Source organism: Electrona antarctica (assembly GCF_951216825.1).
Source record: "Electrona antarctica genome assembly, chromosome: 6".
In the NCBI taxonomy this organism is placed as follows: Eukaryota; Metazoa; Chordata; class Actinopteri; order Myctophiformes; family Myctophidae; genus Electrona; species Electrona antarctica.
The window spans coordinates 25,444,184-25,461,691 of record NC_136811.1 but is presented as its reverse complement, the minus strand read 5'-3'; the positions used below and the strand labels follow the sequence as shown (position 1 = coordinate 25,461,691).

At 45.1% G+C, this 17,508-nt stretch overlaps 1 protein-coding gene across 1 annotated transcript in view; it reads left to right on the top strand.

The window, feature by feature from the left end:
• The window catches only part of adcy2a (adenylate cyclase 2a), a 132,630-nt gene that overhangs the window by 101,438 nt on the left and 13,684 nt on the right, over positions 1–17,508 (top strand). Inside the window, exons 13-20 of the mRNA XM_079503523.1 lie at positions 140–183; positions 359–439; positions 837–906; positions 1,068–1,165; positions 1,446–1,530; positions 10,869–11,006; positions 15,313–15,432; positions 16,053–16,237. Coding sequence (XP_079359649.1) covers positions 140–183; positions 359–439; positions 837–906; positions 1,068–1,165; positions 1,446–1,530; positions 10,869–11,006; positions 15,313–15,432; positions 16,053–16,237 — 821 coding nt within the window. The remainder of the gene's footprint in view (positions 1–139; positions 184–358; positions 440–836; positions 907–1,067; positions 1,166–1,445; positions 1,531–10,868; positions 11,007–15,312; positions 15,433–16,052; positions 16,238–17,508) is intronic.

The following is a 17,508-nucleotide window of genomic DNA, read 5'->3' as shown; positions in this document are numbered from 1 at the left end:
TGCACTCCACTTTGTATGCTCTGACATTAGCAAAGAGAACAAAGACATTTTTTCATATTTTCCTGCCGCTTGTTAAATTAGCCAAAATCGTCTCTCTTTTAGCTTAACCCCTGTGTATCTCTGGTTGATTTTATTCTAGGATGTACCAATGGGCCAGTATCACTTTCAGAGACGATCAGAGAGGTAAGCTGCTCATTTCTCACAGCAGTGGCGCAATTTAGTATTAGGATGATTATACCATTGTCTTAATTGCTGTTGAACAAGTCCGGACCATAATTAGAGCACTTGATGAATGTGACTAATAGATGTCAAGATCATCCGATTTGGCTCCTCTCTTTCCACTTATTATCCAATAAAGGACAAAGTCTCAGAAAAAACGCTTTGAGGAGGAACTCAACGAAAGGATGATCCGCACTTTCGACGGAATAAATTCTCAAAAGTAAGGCTGATATGTCATAATTTTGAGTTGATATGTAATGTGTTGGTGAAAAATATAGTACAGCAGAAACGAAAAGCTAATGAATAGGATAGGATTAGGAAGAAGAAAAAAAGAAGAAAAAAGGACACTTTTTGTTGTTTTTTCTAATTATTTGTTCAGCCCAAAAATTGTGTTTGTTGTCATGAGTTGTCACGATCCGAGTTGGATTTGTCCGAGGCTTAAAAGGTCTTTAAATAAATACTTTCTGAAACGTATATGGGAAAAATGCATGGGAAATGCTTTTCTGGACTGTGACGCTCTATATGCTTATGTTTCCAATGGTTACTACTGTTTCTTAAACTCCTTCAATGCTTTGTTCTCTTTACCATCTTATGTTCTGTATCAACTACGCTTCCAGACAGTGGCTAAAGTCTGAAGACATCCAGAGAATATCATTATTCTTTCACAACAAATCCTTAGAGAAGGAGGTAAGACATGGTGCAGGTAAATTGGTACAAGTAAATTATTTACAACTCGGCACATAACCTCAAATGATTCTGTCAAGAGGACATAACGTGTTGTGAATGCTTGTTCATAATTGTCTCAAGTGCTGGAACCTTTTTTTAGTATGTTTTTCTCTGACTTTTAGTACAGAGCAACAACCTTGCCAGCCTTCAAATATTACGTCACCTGTGCTTGTCTCATCTTTTTCTGCATCTTCATTGTGCAGATTCTGGTCCTGCCAAAGTAAGTTTCTAAAAGTAAAGGTTTTTTTTTGTGTGTTCTCTTTGACATGTTTCTTTAATGTGTGATTTATCTCGCTGCCTGCTTTCCTTTTTACCTGTAAAGCAGTGACGTGACAATAAAGTTCATTCTTGAAAGTTGATTATTGATTCTTGTCAAGTTTAATCAATTTCTTGTGTTTAGAAGGGGGGAGAAATACAAAAATATATTAATTATTTTTGCACAAATATATGAAACTGTTGAATGAAGTTGCATTGATATGGATATTTGAATCTCTCCTTAGAACCGCTGTCTTGGGAATATCATTTGGAATGGCTTTTCTTACTCTTTCGATGATCCTCTTCATATGTTTCATTGGGCACTTCCTGGTGAGTGATGTGATTCTTCAGACATTAGTGCTAATCACATTTTGTAATAACTTTTTATGTAAAATGTAAATTTTTACATTTACTATACTTACTAGACTACTATACTAGATTAAAAAAGGAACATACAGGCTTTTATATGTCCCAAGGATAGTCAGTGCCACTGCCTATGCAGCTATAATACTGTATGTGAACAAAGAAATGGATGCCGTACAGGCGTACCCTGTCTTGAGCTTGCAACTATAACTTTTTAAAATAATGCTTTGATCCACAAAAGAGCTTCCTCGGGTCTGCCAACAAGTGATTGGCACCGGAGGGGTCACGTGTCAAGCAATTATAAGAGACCTCGATAGTCTATTCACTATCCAATAATTGTATTATTATTAATGCAGATTGTCCAGGTTCAAATTTAATTTGAACATGGCCTGAACCATTTATGTTCAGATGGCGCAATGTTTTAGAAAGAAAGCAAGAAAGAAAGAAAGAAAGAAGTGCTGAACTAAACATAAAATATAGCATTAAACCCATCAAGCCACAGGCTCACCACCAGCTATTCTAACAGTTTGGCCTTTGTTTAAGTTCTCCCCATGAGTTACAATCTGCTACTACTAACTTTGAATTGTGCTCTATATTGAATATTGCCCAAAGCTATAACACAAAACACATTCAATGATTGCCAAGAAGGCTAGTGCTGCATCTTGACAGCTTGGCGCTCTTCCTCTTTATTTTGTACATTTCTCCCTTTGGCAGTGCGGGTTGTTTCCTTGAATCAATTCTAAGTTATTTATAACTCATTGTGAGGTCCTCTAGACCAGTGGTTCACAAACTGTGTGCCGTGTGCTTTGGGATTTTATGACAACCACATTATTGCAGTATATACTGTACAGCTATAAAAACAAGTATTTTAAATGTACTTTATCAATACTTTATGCACGCTTATATCCCAATAGAGAGGCAACATTTACACCGTAAAAATATATAGTTATTAGTTAACCACTTGTGTTTTCTTCTTTTTCTTTTCTCCACACCACAAAATAAATAAATAAGCTCACTACAAACTCAGAATACACCAAGATGTGACACATCGTCAGCTTATAGATCATCTACAGTAGATCTAGAATCAAACTATCCTTTTTTTATACTGTTTTTTTAAAGTGTGAAATAGTATTTAAGTGATGAAGTGATTGGCATTAGTAAATACAAATAATCATTTACGAGAATGATAAAATAATAAAACAAACTGTTGTAGAGGCTTTTATTTTCTCTCCACAAAATTGTCTGCATTAGTACAGTTGTATTATATAGAAATTTCACGAAATACCTTTCGTTTATGGGTAGGTTTCCTTCAAAACCTAGCTGCAGAACATTATTTTATGTACTCCCAGGACAGAAAATTCTAGAATTTTCGCTGTCCTGGGCTCTAAGGGTGACGTAGGAAGCCACGCCTATCCCGTATAGATACCTGCGTGGCTACGTCAGCCCTCATTCAACTTTTCTTCTGCTAAGCTGCGAGAACGAACTTTAACATTCCAGTGTGTGCAGGGTAATATATCTCGCAAACTCGGCCGAGAGATTAATTCTTTAGGACCGTGAGATCTCTGGCACACTCTCGAAGCAAACAGAAGGATACTTCTCGAGAAAAAAAAGCCGAACTTCGACACAAGTGAGTTCTAGGCAACTTGTTGCTACGCTAGCTTGTCGAAAAAACAGCTCGCGCCTCTTTTTCTCTCTCGCTAAAGCTAGCGTTTGTTAGCTTAAAGCTATCCATAGTTAGCTTAGCGCTACTAGGCAGATACGCCTGTGGTCTACTATTACACGCCACGAGGAAGATAAACCTGTGGCTGTTAAGCACTCGGACTCCTCTCTCTACAAGCAACCATGTCGCTGACGAGGGAGACCCAGCCCGGGGAAAGACGCCATCGAGGACAGCCGGTGCCCGCCGACTGTCAAGAAGGCCCCAAACAAAAGACGTGCTCCACCTGGGGATGCGGGAACACGATGTCGGGCAAAGACGGGCATGACGAGTGCATGTATTGTCTCGGCCTCACCCACACCCGTGAGTCCATGGAGGAAATCGGTCCCGTTTGCCTCCATTGTGAGAAAATGGACGACGACGTCCTAAACAACAGGCTCGGACGTGTCCAAAGGTATTATGACAACTTTGCCGCCCACGGACTCCGAGAGAGGAGCCCCACTCCTCCCCCGCGACGAGCTCGCATACAAGTCCCGCCAAAGGGGCTTTGGCCCCGCGTCACCGGAGAGGGACAACGAGCTACCCCGAGACAGAGGCTCGACTACTCGGGCAACAGAGCCCCAACCGGAGCCTCTTCTTCAAGAGCAGCACCTGCCGGCGCTAGCCGAGACAGGTACGCTACTTCAGCCTCTGCAACCAGGGCTCACGAGGCCACTGATTACGAGGCTCATGGCGCGAGGCCAAGGGATACCTTCGCACCGCGCCGCTCTTCCCCAGCTCCACGTGCTCGACAACACGTCGTGCAGGCCACCATTGAGTGCCCGCCCAGACATACAGCTAGACGCAGACAGCCTGCCGTTGCACCCAGCTATATGGTGGACCGCCTGGACCCTTCCCCAGACCGCGCAATGTCTCCCGGTGGGGAGCATTGGACTACCAGGGAGGAAGGGGAGCTTCGTGATGACGAGCTCCCTTCCTTCCAGGAGCAACTCCAGGACTACCACGTCCTGGACGAGGCCTACGCGGACGAGCGAGATGGCCATGATGACCTCTCCCCCGGGGACTACGTCAGCACCACTCGTCGCCCCTTCGACGACCTGGATGCCATGGACATACAGGAGCACCAGCAAGCCAGGGCTCCTGTCCCCCCGCCTCCTGTACCCCCCATGGATGACTCCAATATTTACGAGATATACAGGAAGGCTAGTGCACGTTGTAACCACACATGGCCTAAGTCAACTGTCAAGGTACTACCATGGGAAGGCAGGACTGATGAGTCCGCCCCCCCCCCTGCACCTAGAAGACAGAAGCTCCCTATGGCACAGGGCTTCGAGGAGGCCATGATGCACGCCTGGGACGAACCCCTCCTGAAGGTGGATTTTCCCAAGGCCAGCGCCAAGGGGCCCAACGACATACCAGATAAACAAACCCTCGCCATAGACTTCATGCCAGCTATGGACAAGGCTATAGCGGCCTACCTGGCCAACCCTGCAGCTCCTAGAGTGGATCACCACGTAAAGGAACCGCAGCTCCTGTCCAGCAGCGTGAGGGAAGCCTCAAAACTGAACAAGTGGCAGTATGCACACATGTCATTCGTGGCGAAGGCCCTCAATGCAGGAGCACTTCTCCAGGGTTCCATGAAGAGCCTCCTCATTGAGATGGGACAGAAGTCCATTAAAGTCCAGCTAGCGGAACTGCCAGAAGACCTGGCCGAGTTACGCCGCCTGAATCACGAGATGGCCACCCTCCAGAGGGACTCCACTCTCCACAACGCCAAGGCAATGGCATGTTCCATCCTCCAGGAGAGATGGCGTTGGGTCGATCAGACCAGCGCCATCTCCCTGGAGACAAAGAAAGAGTTTGTGGCTGGAAATATCCACCCAGACAGTATGTTTAAGGACGCTCTGGCCAAGATGTCAGAGACCATCCAACAGCTCGAGTCCTCCACCAAGACGATGAAGGCGCTCGAACCGCTGGCCAACCAGGCCGCCCCGGTAGGCCGCCCCAAGGCTAAGAAGGCACCCTGGAAGGCCAAGACCGATGACAAACCCAGGTCCCAGGACCGGAGCGGAGATAGACAGCGACAGCCTGCAGGCCGAGGCAGAGCAGACCGCCGCACCTCTCCGCCGCCCTACAAGGCCAGGAGCGCTCCCAGAGGCCGAGGCCAGGGGAAGCGCAAATGACCTGCCCGGGCCGGGTCATCTTCCCCACCACACTCAGGCCAGAGGTGGGGATCACAGATCTCACCTCAGAGCCTGCGCTGAAGCGCTTAAGGGGGCCTGTACACAGTGCTGTGAGCACCGTTGTACAGACCCCGAAAATTGTTATGTGCAATTCACATGTGTATGTTTTTCCACGTTGTTCAATAAAGAAAACAAAAAAACAAAAAACACAAAAAACAATAAAACCAACTCTGAAGGGCATAGGCCCAGTGGGAAAGATAACCCACACTGTGACAGCTTTAGCTGTCACAGGCCAAGAACTCCACGCCAATTTTTTCCAAACTCAATACCGAAAAAATTCACTAGAGGGAGACATTTCACACAAAGTAAGTCTTCCCCTAGGCAGGCCATGCACCACGCTGACAAGCACAGGGAACCCTTTGTCACGTCATCTGTCACAATGGCGGATATCCGGGGCTTCCCCGTGGATAATCCGTACAATTCAGACAGGATACAGGCTACAGTTCGCCTCCAAACCGCCCACTTCCAGGAAAATTATTTTCTCAGAAGCGAGCGGGCAAAAGGCCGCCATTCTGCAAGAGGAAATCAATTCATTAATGCAGAAAGGCGCCATCACAGAGGTGGCCCTCGACCAATCAATGAACGGTTTTTACTCCCGCTATTTCTTGGTAAAGAAAAAGGGGGGCGGACTCCGTCCCATTCTAGACCTGAGGGCATTGAATCGTCACTTAAAAAAGCTGCGATTCAAAATGCTTACTCCACCAGTCCTCCTACGCCTAATTCGCGAAGGGGACTGGTTTACGTCGATAGACCTGCAAGACGCATATTTCCACATTCCGATTTACCCGCCGCACAGAAAATTTCTGCGCTTCGGGTTCAGAGGAAAAGTGTACGAGTACACAGTCCTTCCCTTCGGAATGTCACTGAGTCCCAGAGTCTTCATAAAGTGCACCGCGGCAGCTATCGCTCCGCTCCGACAGCAAGGGATCCGTCTCGCTACATACGTAGACGACTGGATCCTACTTGCAGACTCTCCACGAGAAGCACTGTCGCACACACATCGTGTGCTCAGCCACCTCGACTCGCTTGGGTTTATAATAAACCACGAGAAGAGCATGCTTATGCCAACACAGTCAATAGACTTTATAGGCATAACACTGAACTCAATCTCTTACACGGCCCGCCTGAGCCAAGAGAGAATAGACGCAACACTGCAGTGCGTGGCGTCATTCAAAAGGGGACGCTCGATTCCTTTTCATGCATGCCTCCGGATGGCGGGGTTAATGGCCTCTGCGGTCTATTTAATCCGCCTAGCAAGGCTACATATGAGACCTTTCCAACGATGGATAGGCTCTCTACATGTACCAATGCACCGTCGGCACCAGAAGGTAACAGTAACATCACAATGCATACTAGCCCTTCAATGGTGGTCAGACAGGAAAACCCTCTCAGAGGGCGTCCCCATGGGAAAGCCTCTGATCAGGAAAGTCATCACTACAGACGCCAGCATGACAGGCTGGGGAGCCACGATGGAAGGACTCACAGCCAGAGGTTTATGGTTGGGGCCACTACGTGCCCTTCACATAAATTACTTAGAGCTCATGGCAGTCTTCCTCGCCCTGAAATACTTCGAGCAGCGCATCCTGGGTTGCCATGTCCTAGTCAGGACAGACAACACCACGGCCATGTGCTACATCAACAGACAAGGTGGACTCAGGTCCCCTCGTCTTCATCAACTGGCTCAGAAACTGATCCTGTGGTGCAACACACGCGTCCTCTCAATAGTAGCGTGTCACGTCCCAGGTCTTCTGAACACAGGGGCAGACCTGCTGTCCAGAGGACCTCTCCGCTACTCAGACTGGTCACTACACCCTCATGCAGTGGCCCAGGTCTGGAGCAGGTTTGGGAAATCCAAGGTGGATCTCTTTGCCACAGAGGAGAACACGAAGTGTCCCCTCTTCTTCGCAATCAGGGGACCATCAACGTTGGGGCTAGACGCTCTGTCACACCAATGGCCCAAAACCCTTCTCTACGCCTTTCCCCCGCTATCCCTCATCAGCCCCACTCTGGACAGAGTGAGGACTCAGGGTCTGAAGGTGCTCCTAATAGCCCCGTCGTGGGGGGTCTGGAGGTCGGAAATAACCCCTCTCCTCTACGACCAGCCGTGGAGAATTCCCCTTCGAGCGGATCTCCTCTCTCAAGCGAGGGGGGAGATCTTCCACCCTCACCCCCAGGACCTAGACCTATGGGTCTGGCCCGTCAAAGGGTGATGTTGACTGCCGTGGGTCTACCTCCGAACGTAATCGAAACGATTCAGAAAGGCAGAGCCCAGTCAACAAGGGACCGTTACGACACAGCCTGGCGCGTCTTCGAGCATTGGTGCTCACGAAGACCAGACCAAACAGTCCCCTACCAGGCCTCAGTGATCGACGTCCTGTCATTCCTGCAGGAGCTCCTAGACAACGGTCTAGGCCTCTCCTCAGTCAAGGTCCATTTGGCGGCAATCTCTGCCTGCCACCCAGGCTTTGATAACCAGACGGTGTGGAAGCACCCGCTGGTAAAACAATTCATGAAGGGTGTACGCAGGGAACATAGGACATGCAGATCCCTCGTTCCCTCGTGGGATTTGTCCCTGGTTCTAAAGGCGCTGGCTACAGCACCCTTTGAACCACTACAAACCGTGAGCCTCAAGCTCCTAACCCTGAAGGTGGCTCTCCTGATCGCACTCACGACAGCAAAAAGGGTCAGCGACCTACATGCGCTCTCGATCTCTCCAGACTGCATGAGGTTCGATGAGGGGTCGACCAAGGTCACCCTAAAGGCAAACCCCGCCTTCATTCCCAAAAATGCTCTCTCAGTGTGTGTGCCAGTGAACCTACAGGCTTTCCATCCCCCGCCGTTCTCCTCTGACGAAGACAGCAGGCTTAATTGCCTCTGCCCAGTCAGAGCTTTACGCATATACGCGGATAGACTGGCTCCCTTCAGACAAGGAAGCCAACTCTTCGTGTCCTGGGGTGCCAGGACCAAAGGAAAGCCCGTCACGAAGGTCACTATCTCTAACTGGATAGTGGAAGCCATCCGTCTGGCCTACACTAGCCAAGGCGTGGATTCCCCTCAAGCCCTGAGGGCCCACTCCACAAGAGGTGTGGCAGCTTCCTGGGCACTCTACAAGGGTGTCTCCATTCAGGAAGTCTGCACAGCAGCAAGCTGGTCTACACCCTCGACTTTCGCCACATACTATAACCTAGATGTGGCAGCGCCTTCGCTAGCGCACGCGGTCTTGGGGGCCGCTGCTCAGTAAGGCATCAGGGCAGCATAGCGCTGCCTCCTGCCCTCCACAAGGACTAGGTTCTGGACCCAAAAGGGTCCGAGCCCCTCCCAAAAGGTTTACCTGGGACCCACTGGAAGTTCAGGTCACGGGAGTTCATAAAGTCCCATAAACGAAAGGTATTTCGTGAAATTTCTATATAATACAACGTTAAAGGTTACTTTAGTAACCACGGTTGTATATATAAATTGAACGAAATACCTTTCGTGGAACGCCCTTCTGTTCTCTAAAGCAGAAGAAAAGTTCCGAATGAGGGCTGACGTAGCCACGCAGGTATCTATACGGGATAGGCGTGGCTTCCTACGTCACCCTTAGAGCCCAGGACAGCGAAAATTCTAGAATTTTCTGTCCTGGGAGTACATAAAATAATGTTCTGCAGCTAGGTTTTGAAGGAAACCTACCCATAAACGAAAGGTATTTCGTTCAATTTATATATACAACCGTGGTTACTAAAGTAACCTTTAACGATACAGTCGGCGTGATTCGTGAACCCACTTATCTCTACTGAAATATTAGTCTGCATTATTGAAACCAGAAATTGGTTTCAATAATTGAATGCCACAGACGAAAAACAGTCTAAGTCCACACTATTGATCTTCTTTCATCTTTAGGAATTAAGAAATCAAGTAAAGGCCAAGCAAAGGGTTCAAACTGGGGCAAACATCATTTTAACTTTGAAAGGCCTCTTTATTGCAGGGGAAATCAGATTAGATCTGGCTCACAAGTTTCATGCAAGTCTTATCAAACCTATTATATCCAAACAAAACATAATTCTTCCACATTGAACTGTCACGATTACTGCTAATGTATGTATCATTTTTCTATCAGCAGACACAAAATATTTGTATTTGAATTAACTGTTTGAGAGATAGAGGGAGGGCTGCTGGATTCCTTAAAAAGCCATGTTTATTTGATATTCCAATAGTACCAGTGTAACCAGATTCTATTCTGAATTAGTTGTGGGCACATTCTCTTACTGTGTTCTTTGATTAACAATTCTCCGTTCATCAACATTCCATTGTAACAACACAGTAGATGAGATTTGCTATATAAATATAATAATGGCACTACATACTTAATACGACTTAAATCCTATATTCTTCTTAGTTGACTGGTGTCCCCCAGGGCTCTATAGCCTACTAGGTCCAGCTAGTATTTGTCTCTACACCATATTTTTGCTGTATCTGTATCTGTGGTTAAAACAAATCAAACCTCCAGAAGATATACTCCTCCCTGTTCCCAATAACACATTATGCCATTCCTTGTTTCCTGTAACACAAGTCTCTTAAGTCATTCTAGTCCAGTCAGCCATTCATGCCTCAATGAGGTTTAGGAATTGCCCTGAGATGATCAAGCAAATGACTCAGGCTTTCACTCTCATTATCTAGTTATGAGACACATTCGGCCGAGGGCAGGGTTGTGCAGAGGAAAAGTCATTGACTGTAAGTGGGCCAGCTTTGGAGCCAAAGAATATGTGACATTATTGTATATACGGATATAGAGTAATGGCAGTAAATGTTGCTCAAATTATTATTCGTAATTATTTATGTACCAGTCTTGTAACAAGTGTGGTCACACAGTGTAACAGTGAATTATATTGAAATCCTGTACAGTGCACCACCATCATAAAAAAAAACTACGTTCACCTTTAGCAATATTGATTAAACATTTTTGGACCAGTGAAGCACTAAAGTGGAAGCTTTTTAATCCTCTGTGTGTCTAATGTCAGTCAATAAAAAAACATCAATGGACTCAAACTAAATGCTCTATTGGAAAACAATGCATTGCATGCTGTGGACAATATCGTGCAGCACATGCAGGAGTAAATTGACCTTTGGACTGCTATTATTGCATGTGATTTGAAATGTATTGAAGCATGCAGCATTAAGTTAATTAGATCCCACTTGCCATAATTGTGTGCCACTCACACTTGATTGGCACCCTTGAGGCCATTACATTAATCAGTATCAGGTATTGCATTTACTCCAAACGATTTGCCTTCTCTCAATTTTGCCGTGTTTTTGTGTTTCTTTAACTGTGTGTGTTGATTGTTCATTGGTATACATTCATTGTGTTTTTATTCATGCATCCCCACAATTTGGTTACAGTACAGTATACTGTATGTGTCTCCTTATAGCAGTGCGGTAAAAGTGCCTCCACCTCATGGATGTGGCTACTGAGGTCGTCCGGCATCATCGCCAACAAGCCGTGGCCGCGCATCACTCTCACCATGACAACCACTGCTCTCATACTGGTCATGGCTGTCTTCAACATGGTACGTTTCACTCTCACCATGACAGCCACTGCTCTCATACTGGTCATGGCTGTCTTCAACATGGTACGTTTCACTCTCACCATGACAGCCACTGCTCTCATACTGGTCATGGCTGTCTTCAACATGGTACGTTTCACTCTCACCATGACAGCCACTGTTCTCATACTGGTCATGGCTGTCTTCAACATGGTACGTTTCACTCTCACCATGACAGCCACTGCTCTCATACTGGTCATGGCTGTCTTCAACATGGTACGTTTCTGACTTCACAGTACAGTTGTAGGACGGGCTTAAAATTCATGAGGGCGGGACATGAGGCTTAAGAGGCTCACTTTCATCCCCGCGGTAGCAGCCTGCAGGCTGTTATTGTGAGGGTCGGCTATCATTAGCATTAGCTCACACTGTTTACCTTTCGCCAGAAACGTTTACATGTTGGGAGCGATGCGAGACAAAGTAACAAATGACATACGAACTTTGGATGGATGACGATCACCGAGGACAGTGCTCGTAGTTTCAGAGTTATGGAGCGTTGAAAATCCTGCTTTGAACCGAGGTAAATGGAGGAGTTGTAAAGATCCCATAGCTGGTGGTGACAGAGGCGTTGCATAGAAACCGGACGAATGTTAAAAGCTGATTTGGGGCTCAACCACTTCATACTGTATATGGAGTATACGTGGGGGTACGTACATGGCTGATAACGTCCCATAGCTGGGTAGTACGAATATATAATATAATATATAGCAGAGAAAGAATAAAAAAAAATAAAAAAAGGAGCTAGCACACATATATTCGGGTCTGAAAACGCAGCAGTGTGCAGGGACCTTAACTGTGACATTGTGTGCTTACAAAACTAAGTAAAACAAACTACAGTCATAGAGAACATCTCCTTTATTAAGTGTTTTTTTTTGTGGATTATTTTCTTTTCCACACTGAAACACAAATATTTGTGACCAAATAAACAAATTATTACTAAACTAAACTAGTGAACCTGCTTTAAAAAACAAAAATCGAAATTAAATAAACACAAAAAACAAATGAATATTTCAAAACCATCATCACCTTGCTTCACTGTGTGGGATGGAGTGCTTGACCACTGATTTCCAGTAACCCTCCAGACAGCCTCTTTGTTCCTATAACCACTGATTAACACAGTGTAACAAGATGAGTAGCCCACTGCACTTCTCAAGATGAGTAGCCCACTGCACTTCTATAACCACTGATTAACACAGTATAACCAGATGAGTAGCCCACTGCACTTCTATAACCACTGATTAACACAGTATAACCAGATGAGTAGCCCACTGCACTTCTATAACCACTGATTAACACAGTATAACAAGATGAGTAGCCCACTGCACTTCTATAACCACTGATTAACACAGTATAACAAGATGAGTAGCCCACTGCACTTCTATAACCACTGATTAACACAGTATAACAAGATGAGTAGCCCACTGCACTTCTATAACCACTGATTAACACAGTATAACAAGATGAGTAGCCCACTGCACTTCTATAACCACTGATTAACACAGTATAACAAGATGAGTAGCCCACTGCACTTCTATAACCACTGATTAACACAGTATAACAAGATGAGTAGCCCACTGCACTTCTATAACCACTGATTAACACAGTATAACAAGATGAGTAGCCCACTGCACTTCATCATAAACCTGTGCTTGATTGGATCCACTACGTATGATTGTGTCACATGCTCAGCATGATTGGGTTACATGTTGAGAACAGGAAGTTGCACCACCTCACACTAAGTTCAATCATTATGTTGTCTAATTGCTGTAGTTGCTCTAATGCAATTTACAGTATATAGTGCAATTTTCCATAACATATGTTAATTACAAGGTCATTCGAGAAATAAGGAAGGTGTGGTTTTTGGCACGAGATTGGCCAAATGGGGATGCAGGGGAAACCTGCAGTGATTGTTTATATATACGGTATATATATATATGTATATACTCTGCATCAAGGCTAATCTGTCCATGACTAATTCAGAGTGTCTTCATCATTCTTTTTTTTCCCACCGAAGTTAGTAACTCCAAAACATTGGTGTATCCTCCCTTGCTTTGGTCTTGGGAAATGGAAAGTGCCACTTGTAGTCTTGTACCCTACTGGCTCACATGAGGAGCCCCCACCAGAAGGATGTAGTGGTGTCTCCATCCCGTTCAACATTCCCCACTGACAGGCGCCACCCCAGCCCGTAGGAGTGCCCTGACAAAGATCGCTTTCCCCGCCTGGCTTCCCTCCCCCTCAGCCAAGACAGATGGATGGATTTGAAAACCCCTAGGCTCTGCGGTGTCGAGCAAACTTTAACTGCATCTACTCTAATGTTACATGAAGGCGTCTTTCTTGAAGGGGCAAGTTCCTACCACTTATATAATTTAGCAAGGATAAAGGTAGCATGGTGAGAAATACATGAAAAAATGAAAAATGAAAAAATTAGAGACTTGTTTTGACTCCATTAATTTAATCTTTTCTAATATTGTACTAGGACATCTACTGTAATACTGATTCTGTGCAACAGAACATAAGTGCTTGCAGCTTATCACTCACTATGAGTCAGTGGTCATGGTTAGTGGCTATGCCAAGGGGGCAGGCAGGCTTTCCAACGTTGAAGCTCTAGGTCCTAGTGGTAGGACGAGGGACTACAGGCGGACCCGTGGATTCATGACCGGGAAACCCCGTGCAGCTGGGCTTTAACGTTGAGCGCTCGGTTGCCCTACGTCACTCAGGACCTCAAAGTTGAGGTCCTGGGAGGGACTTCCGGCAGTCTTCCGGGTGCTTCAAAACGCCACTGAGCAACTTCCACTGACATGAATAGCTGGGGGGGCGGAGCTTCGCGCTAGTTCAGTCTCTATTATATATATACTCTATGGGCTATGCACACAGCAAAGTCACTGGTTTGTCAGGGCTTGGTCACGTGTCACGCTTTGGGGATTAAAGACCATTTGGATGTTGTCTGTTGCAGTGGCATTTAAACATGTAACATTCATTTTCATACTTTCACTTCATTTCAATGTGCCTTTAACACATTAGATTTCCCAACGCAGTGAGATGCAGACCTAGTCTAAATTGTTTTTTGCTTGTGGTTATTTTATTGTGCGAAACATTTGCAGAATGCCCATTGGCTCCTTTTGTCAATATAAATAACTGGTTTCTGGCTATAATCTGCTGCTAGAATGAATGAGCATCTGCATTTTGAGATAAAGGGGACACACAAAAAAAAGCTATTTTCACTGTCGTTTTATATTTCACCATTAACTTTAAGTTTGAGGCTGGACTGAATAGGTTTGAACGTCTGTAGACAGAAAACTGGGGAAACGAAACAGGCTTGGCTCATAAGGGAATTGTAGCCACCAGTGGGGGGCCTGCAGGGAGCTATCTGATGAAGCAGTGTTAAGACCACGTTTTAAACCTTCACACAAATCCATTCCACAGATTATAATCTTGTTTCAGTTCTCAACATGGGCCAGTCGCTTAGGGCAGATGAACCAAATTGGCTTAGCTCATTGGACTAGAATCGTCATCATTTCCTGCAGGTTTGCTTTGAAGAATCCTCAGCACTGTTGGTCTCGCATCTGACTTACAGGTCCGACTAGATAGGAATTTCAGATACGCTTCATTGAGAGATACAGCAATAAGTGAATGGATAAATGAATAACAAATTAACAATATTTTTACTATTTCTCTTATACATTAAAAATGCATTTCTGTCAGGCAGAAAGAAAGCGGTATGTCCAGTAGCATTACTTTTCATCTGTTTGCTGGTTTTCAGGTTGTACTTACTCTTTGATGAGTGTGCGCTGGTGTTTTAATTTAATCCATCCATACATCCATACATCCATCTTCAACCGCTTATCCGTAGTCTGGTCGCAGCTCCACCAGAGTGCTCCAGACTTCCCTTTCCAGAGCAACATTAGCGACTTCCTCCTGGGGAATCCCGAGACGTTCCAAGGCCAGTGAGTCGATGTGTTTCCTCCAACTGCGTCTTGGTCTGCCCCGGGGTTCTCCTCCCAGTGAGACGTGCCTCGAGGACCTCCCTAGGGAGACGCCCGAGAGGCATCCTAACCAGATGCCCGAACCACCTAAGCTGGCTCCTTTCCAGGCGAAGAAGCAGCGACTCTACTCTGAGTCTCTCTCGTGTGACTGAACTTCTCACCCTATCTCTGCCAGCCACCCGTCGAAGAAAACTCATTTCGGCCGCTTGTTCTTGTTATTCTTTCGGTCATAACCCACACTATATGACCATGACACACGTTACAAGGTTTCGATTTGTTCTTTGTTGCAGTTCTTCGTGGAGGAGAACGTGATGCCTCCTGTTCCTGTTTACAATTCATCTAACGAGACGCTGTTTCTCCTAAATGGACAAGCTATCATTCACACCGACAAAAACAATTTCTACCTTCCTGTAAGTAATTCATGTCGCTGTGTAAGTGTATATGCTTTCTTTGCGGTTGTCTTTTCTCTCTAGCAGATATATGCAAATACACAGCGTGTTTATATGCAGTGTTTGCCATTATAGAAGTCCCCTACTCATGCTACTTCAGAATTTGCACGCAATTCGTAGTGGTGAACATAAAATGGTGGCACCACTTGGATTGATATCTGTTTCAATAGGGTATATGCACAGCATCCATTTAGGAAATAACTCTTCCTACTTCATTCACAGGTGTTACAGATGATATTAATTAAGGCTCTGTACAGTACAGTGGTTCTCAAACTTTTTAATTTCAAGGATCAATATGCGGTCTCACAGTTTCACACCCGTACAGGGCCATTTGGAACACATTCAAGGACACTTTTGACACCTACTGGTGTAGCAAAGTGTTTTCAGTGAGCCAACTTTCTCAGAATGGAACAAATTAGTATCATCGGTAACACCTGTGAAGGAAGTAGGGCCCGCGGAATTAGGAAGTGTGCATAGAACCTCTTGGGTTGATATCTGCTAACATTTCCTTACATATGCATGATGCTCAGTGACTTAACATATCCATTTATTTTGCTCTGTCTATCTCTCTTTCTTCGTAGTATTTCATATACAGTTGCATCCTTGGCCTCATCTCGTGCTCTGTGTTTCTGCGGGTAAACTACGTGCTGAAGATGATTATTATGCTGACAGCCGTGGTGGTTTACAACATCATTATACTACAGACACATTCCTCTCTGCTAGATGAATACAGCAGATTCCTGTACAAGAATGAAATTCTGGACAGGTACAGTATGTGAAAAGTGGGAAGGTGGTGGAAGGATGAGAGAGAGAGAGAGAGAGAGAGAGAGAGAGAGAGAGAGAGAGAGAGAGAGAGAGAGACACACACACACACACACACACACACACAGATGCGTTCCAAACATTTGCATGAACATGAAGCCTGATTTTTTGTCAACTGACTCTGTCACTCACTGCAAATAGCAATGAAACGTTTTGAGCTCTTATACTGTACGTAACGTATCTGCTCTTTTTTGTGACCTAATACAATGTATTAATTTAAGCATCAATCAGATCCATATAATATGGCCCTAGCATATGGTGGCACTCAAAATAAGTACCTAATATTGATCTGCCTATGTGTTTGAACATAATATAGGCCTATACGTTCAACACTGTAGGTGTAGGACTTTGGCTTATGTTCAGACACATATCACCTAATAGCATAACACGCTATTAGGTGATATGTGTCTGAACTGTTATATTATAACAGTTCAGAGCCTCAACCCCTCCTGCAGTATACCATTATCTATATTATAACAGTTCAGCTAGCCTCAACCCCTCCTGCAGTATAACTGTTATATTATAACAGTTCAGCTAGCCTCAACCCCTCCTGCAGTATAACTGTTATATTATAACAGTTCAGCTAGCCTCAACCCCTCCTGCAGTATAACTGTTATATTATAACAGTTCAGCTAGCCTCAACCCCTCCTGCAGTATACCATTATCTTGTATTCATCTGTTGATAACGTGCTTGCCTTTCCAAAGCTGTTGATTTTAACCATTTCCATCTTCACACTCCTGTCTTCTTTCTTCATCTTTGAGACTTGGCAGGAGCCTCCGAGGTCATTGTAATGTCAGTTATAGTATAGGAGCCTCCGAGGTCATTGTAATGTCAGTTATAGTATAGGAGCCTCCGAGGTCATTGTAATGTCAGTTATAGTATAGGAGCCTCCAAGGTCATTGTAATGTCAGTGTATAGTATTGATTGTGGTTAGAGATCAGATGTATTGAAGCATGACCAGAACCATGTTCACTTTCTACTAGTTTGACACCTTTCAGCGCTACAACAACCCCACCCCCCTTCCTCTCAGCACAGAAATAAAGAAATGGCCTCTTCTTGCTCCAAAGGGTCAGTGTATGTCATAATGTCAGTGAATGGAGCTAAGGTCAGTGTATAATGTCATAATGTCAGTGAATGGAGCTAAGGTCAGTGTATAATGTCATAATGTCAGTGAATGGAGCTAAGGTCACTTAGGTCAGTGTAGTGTCACTTAC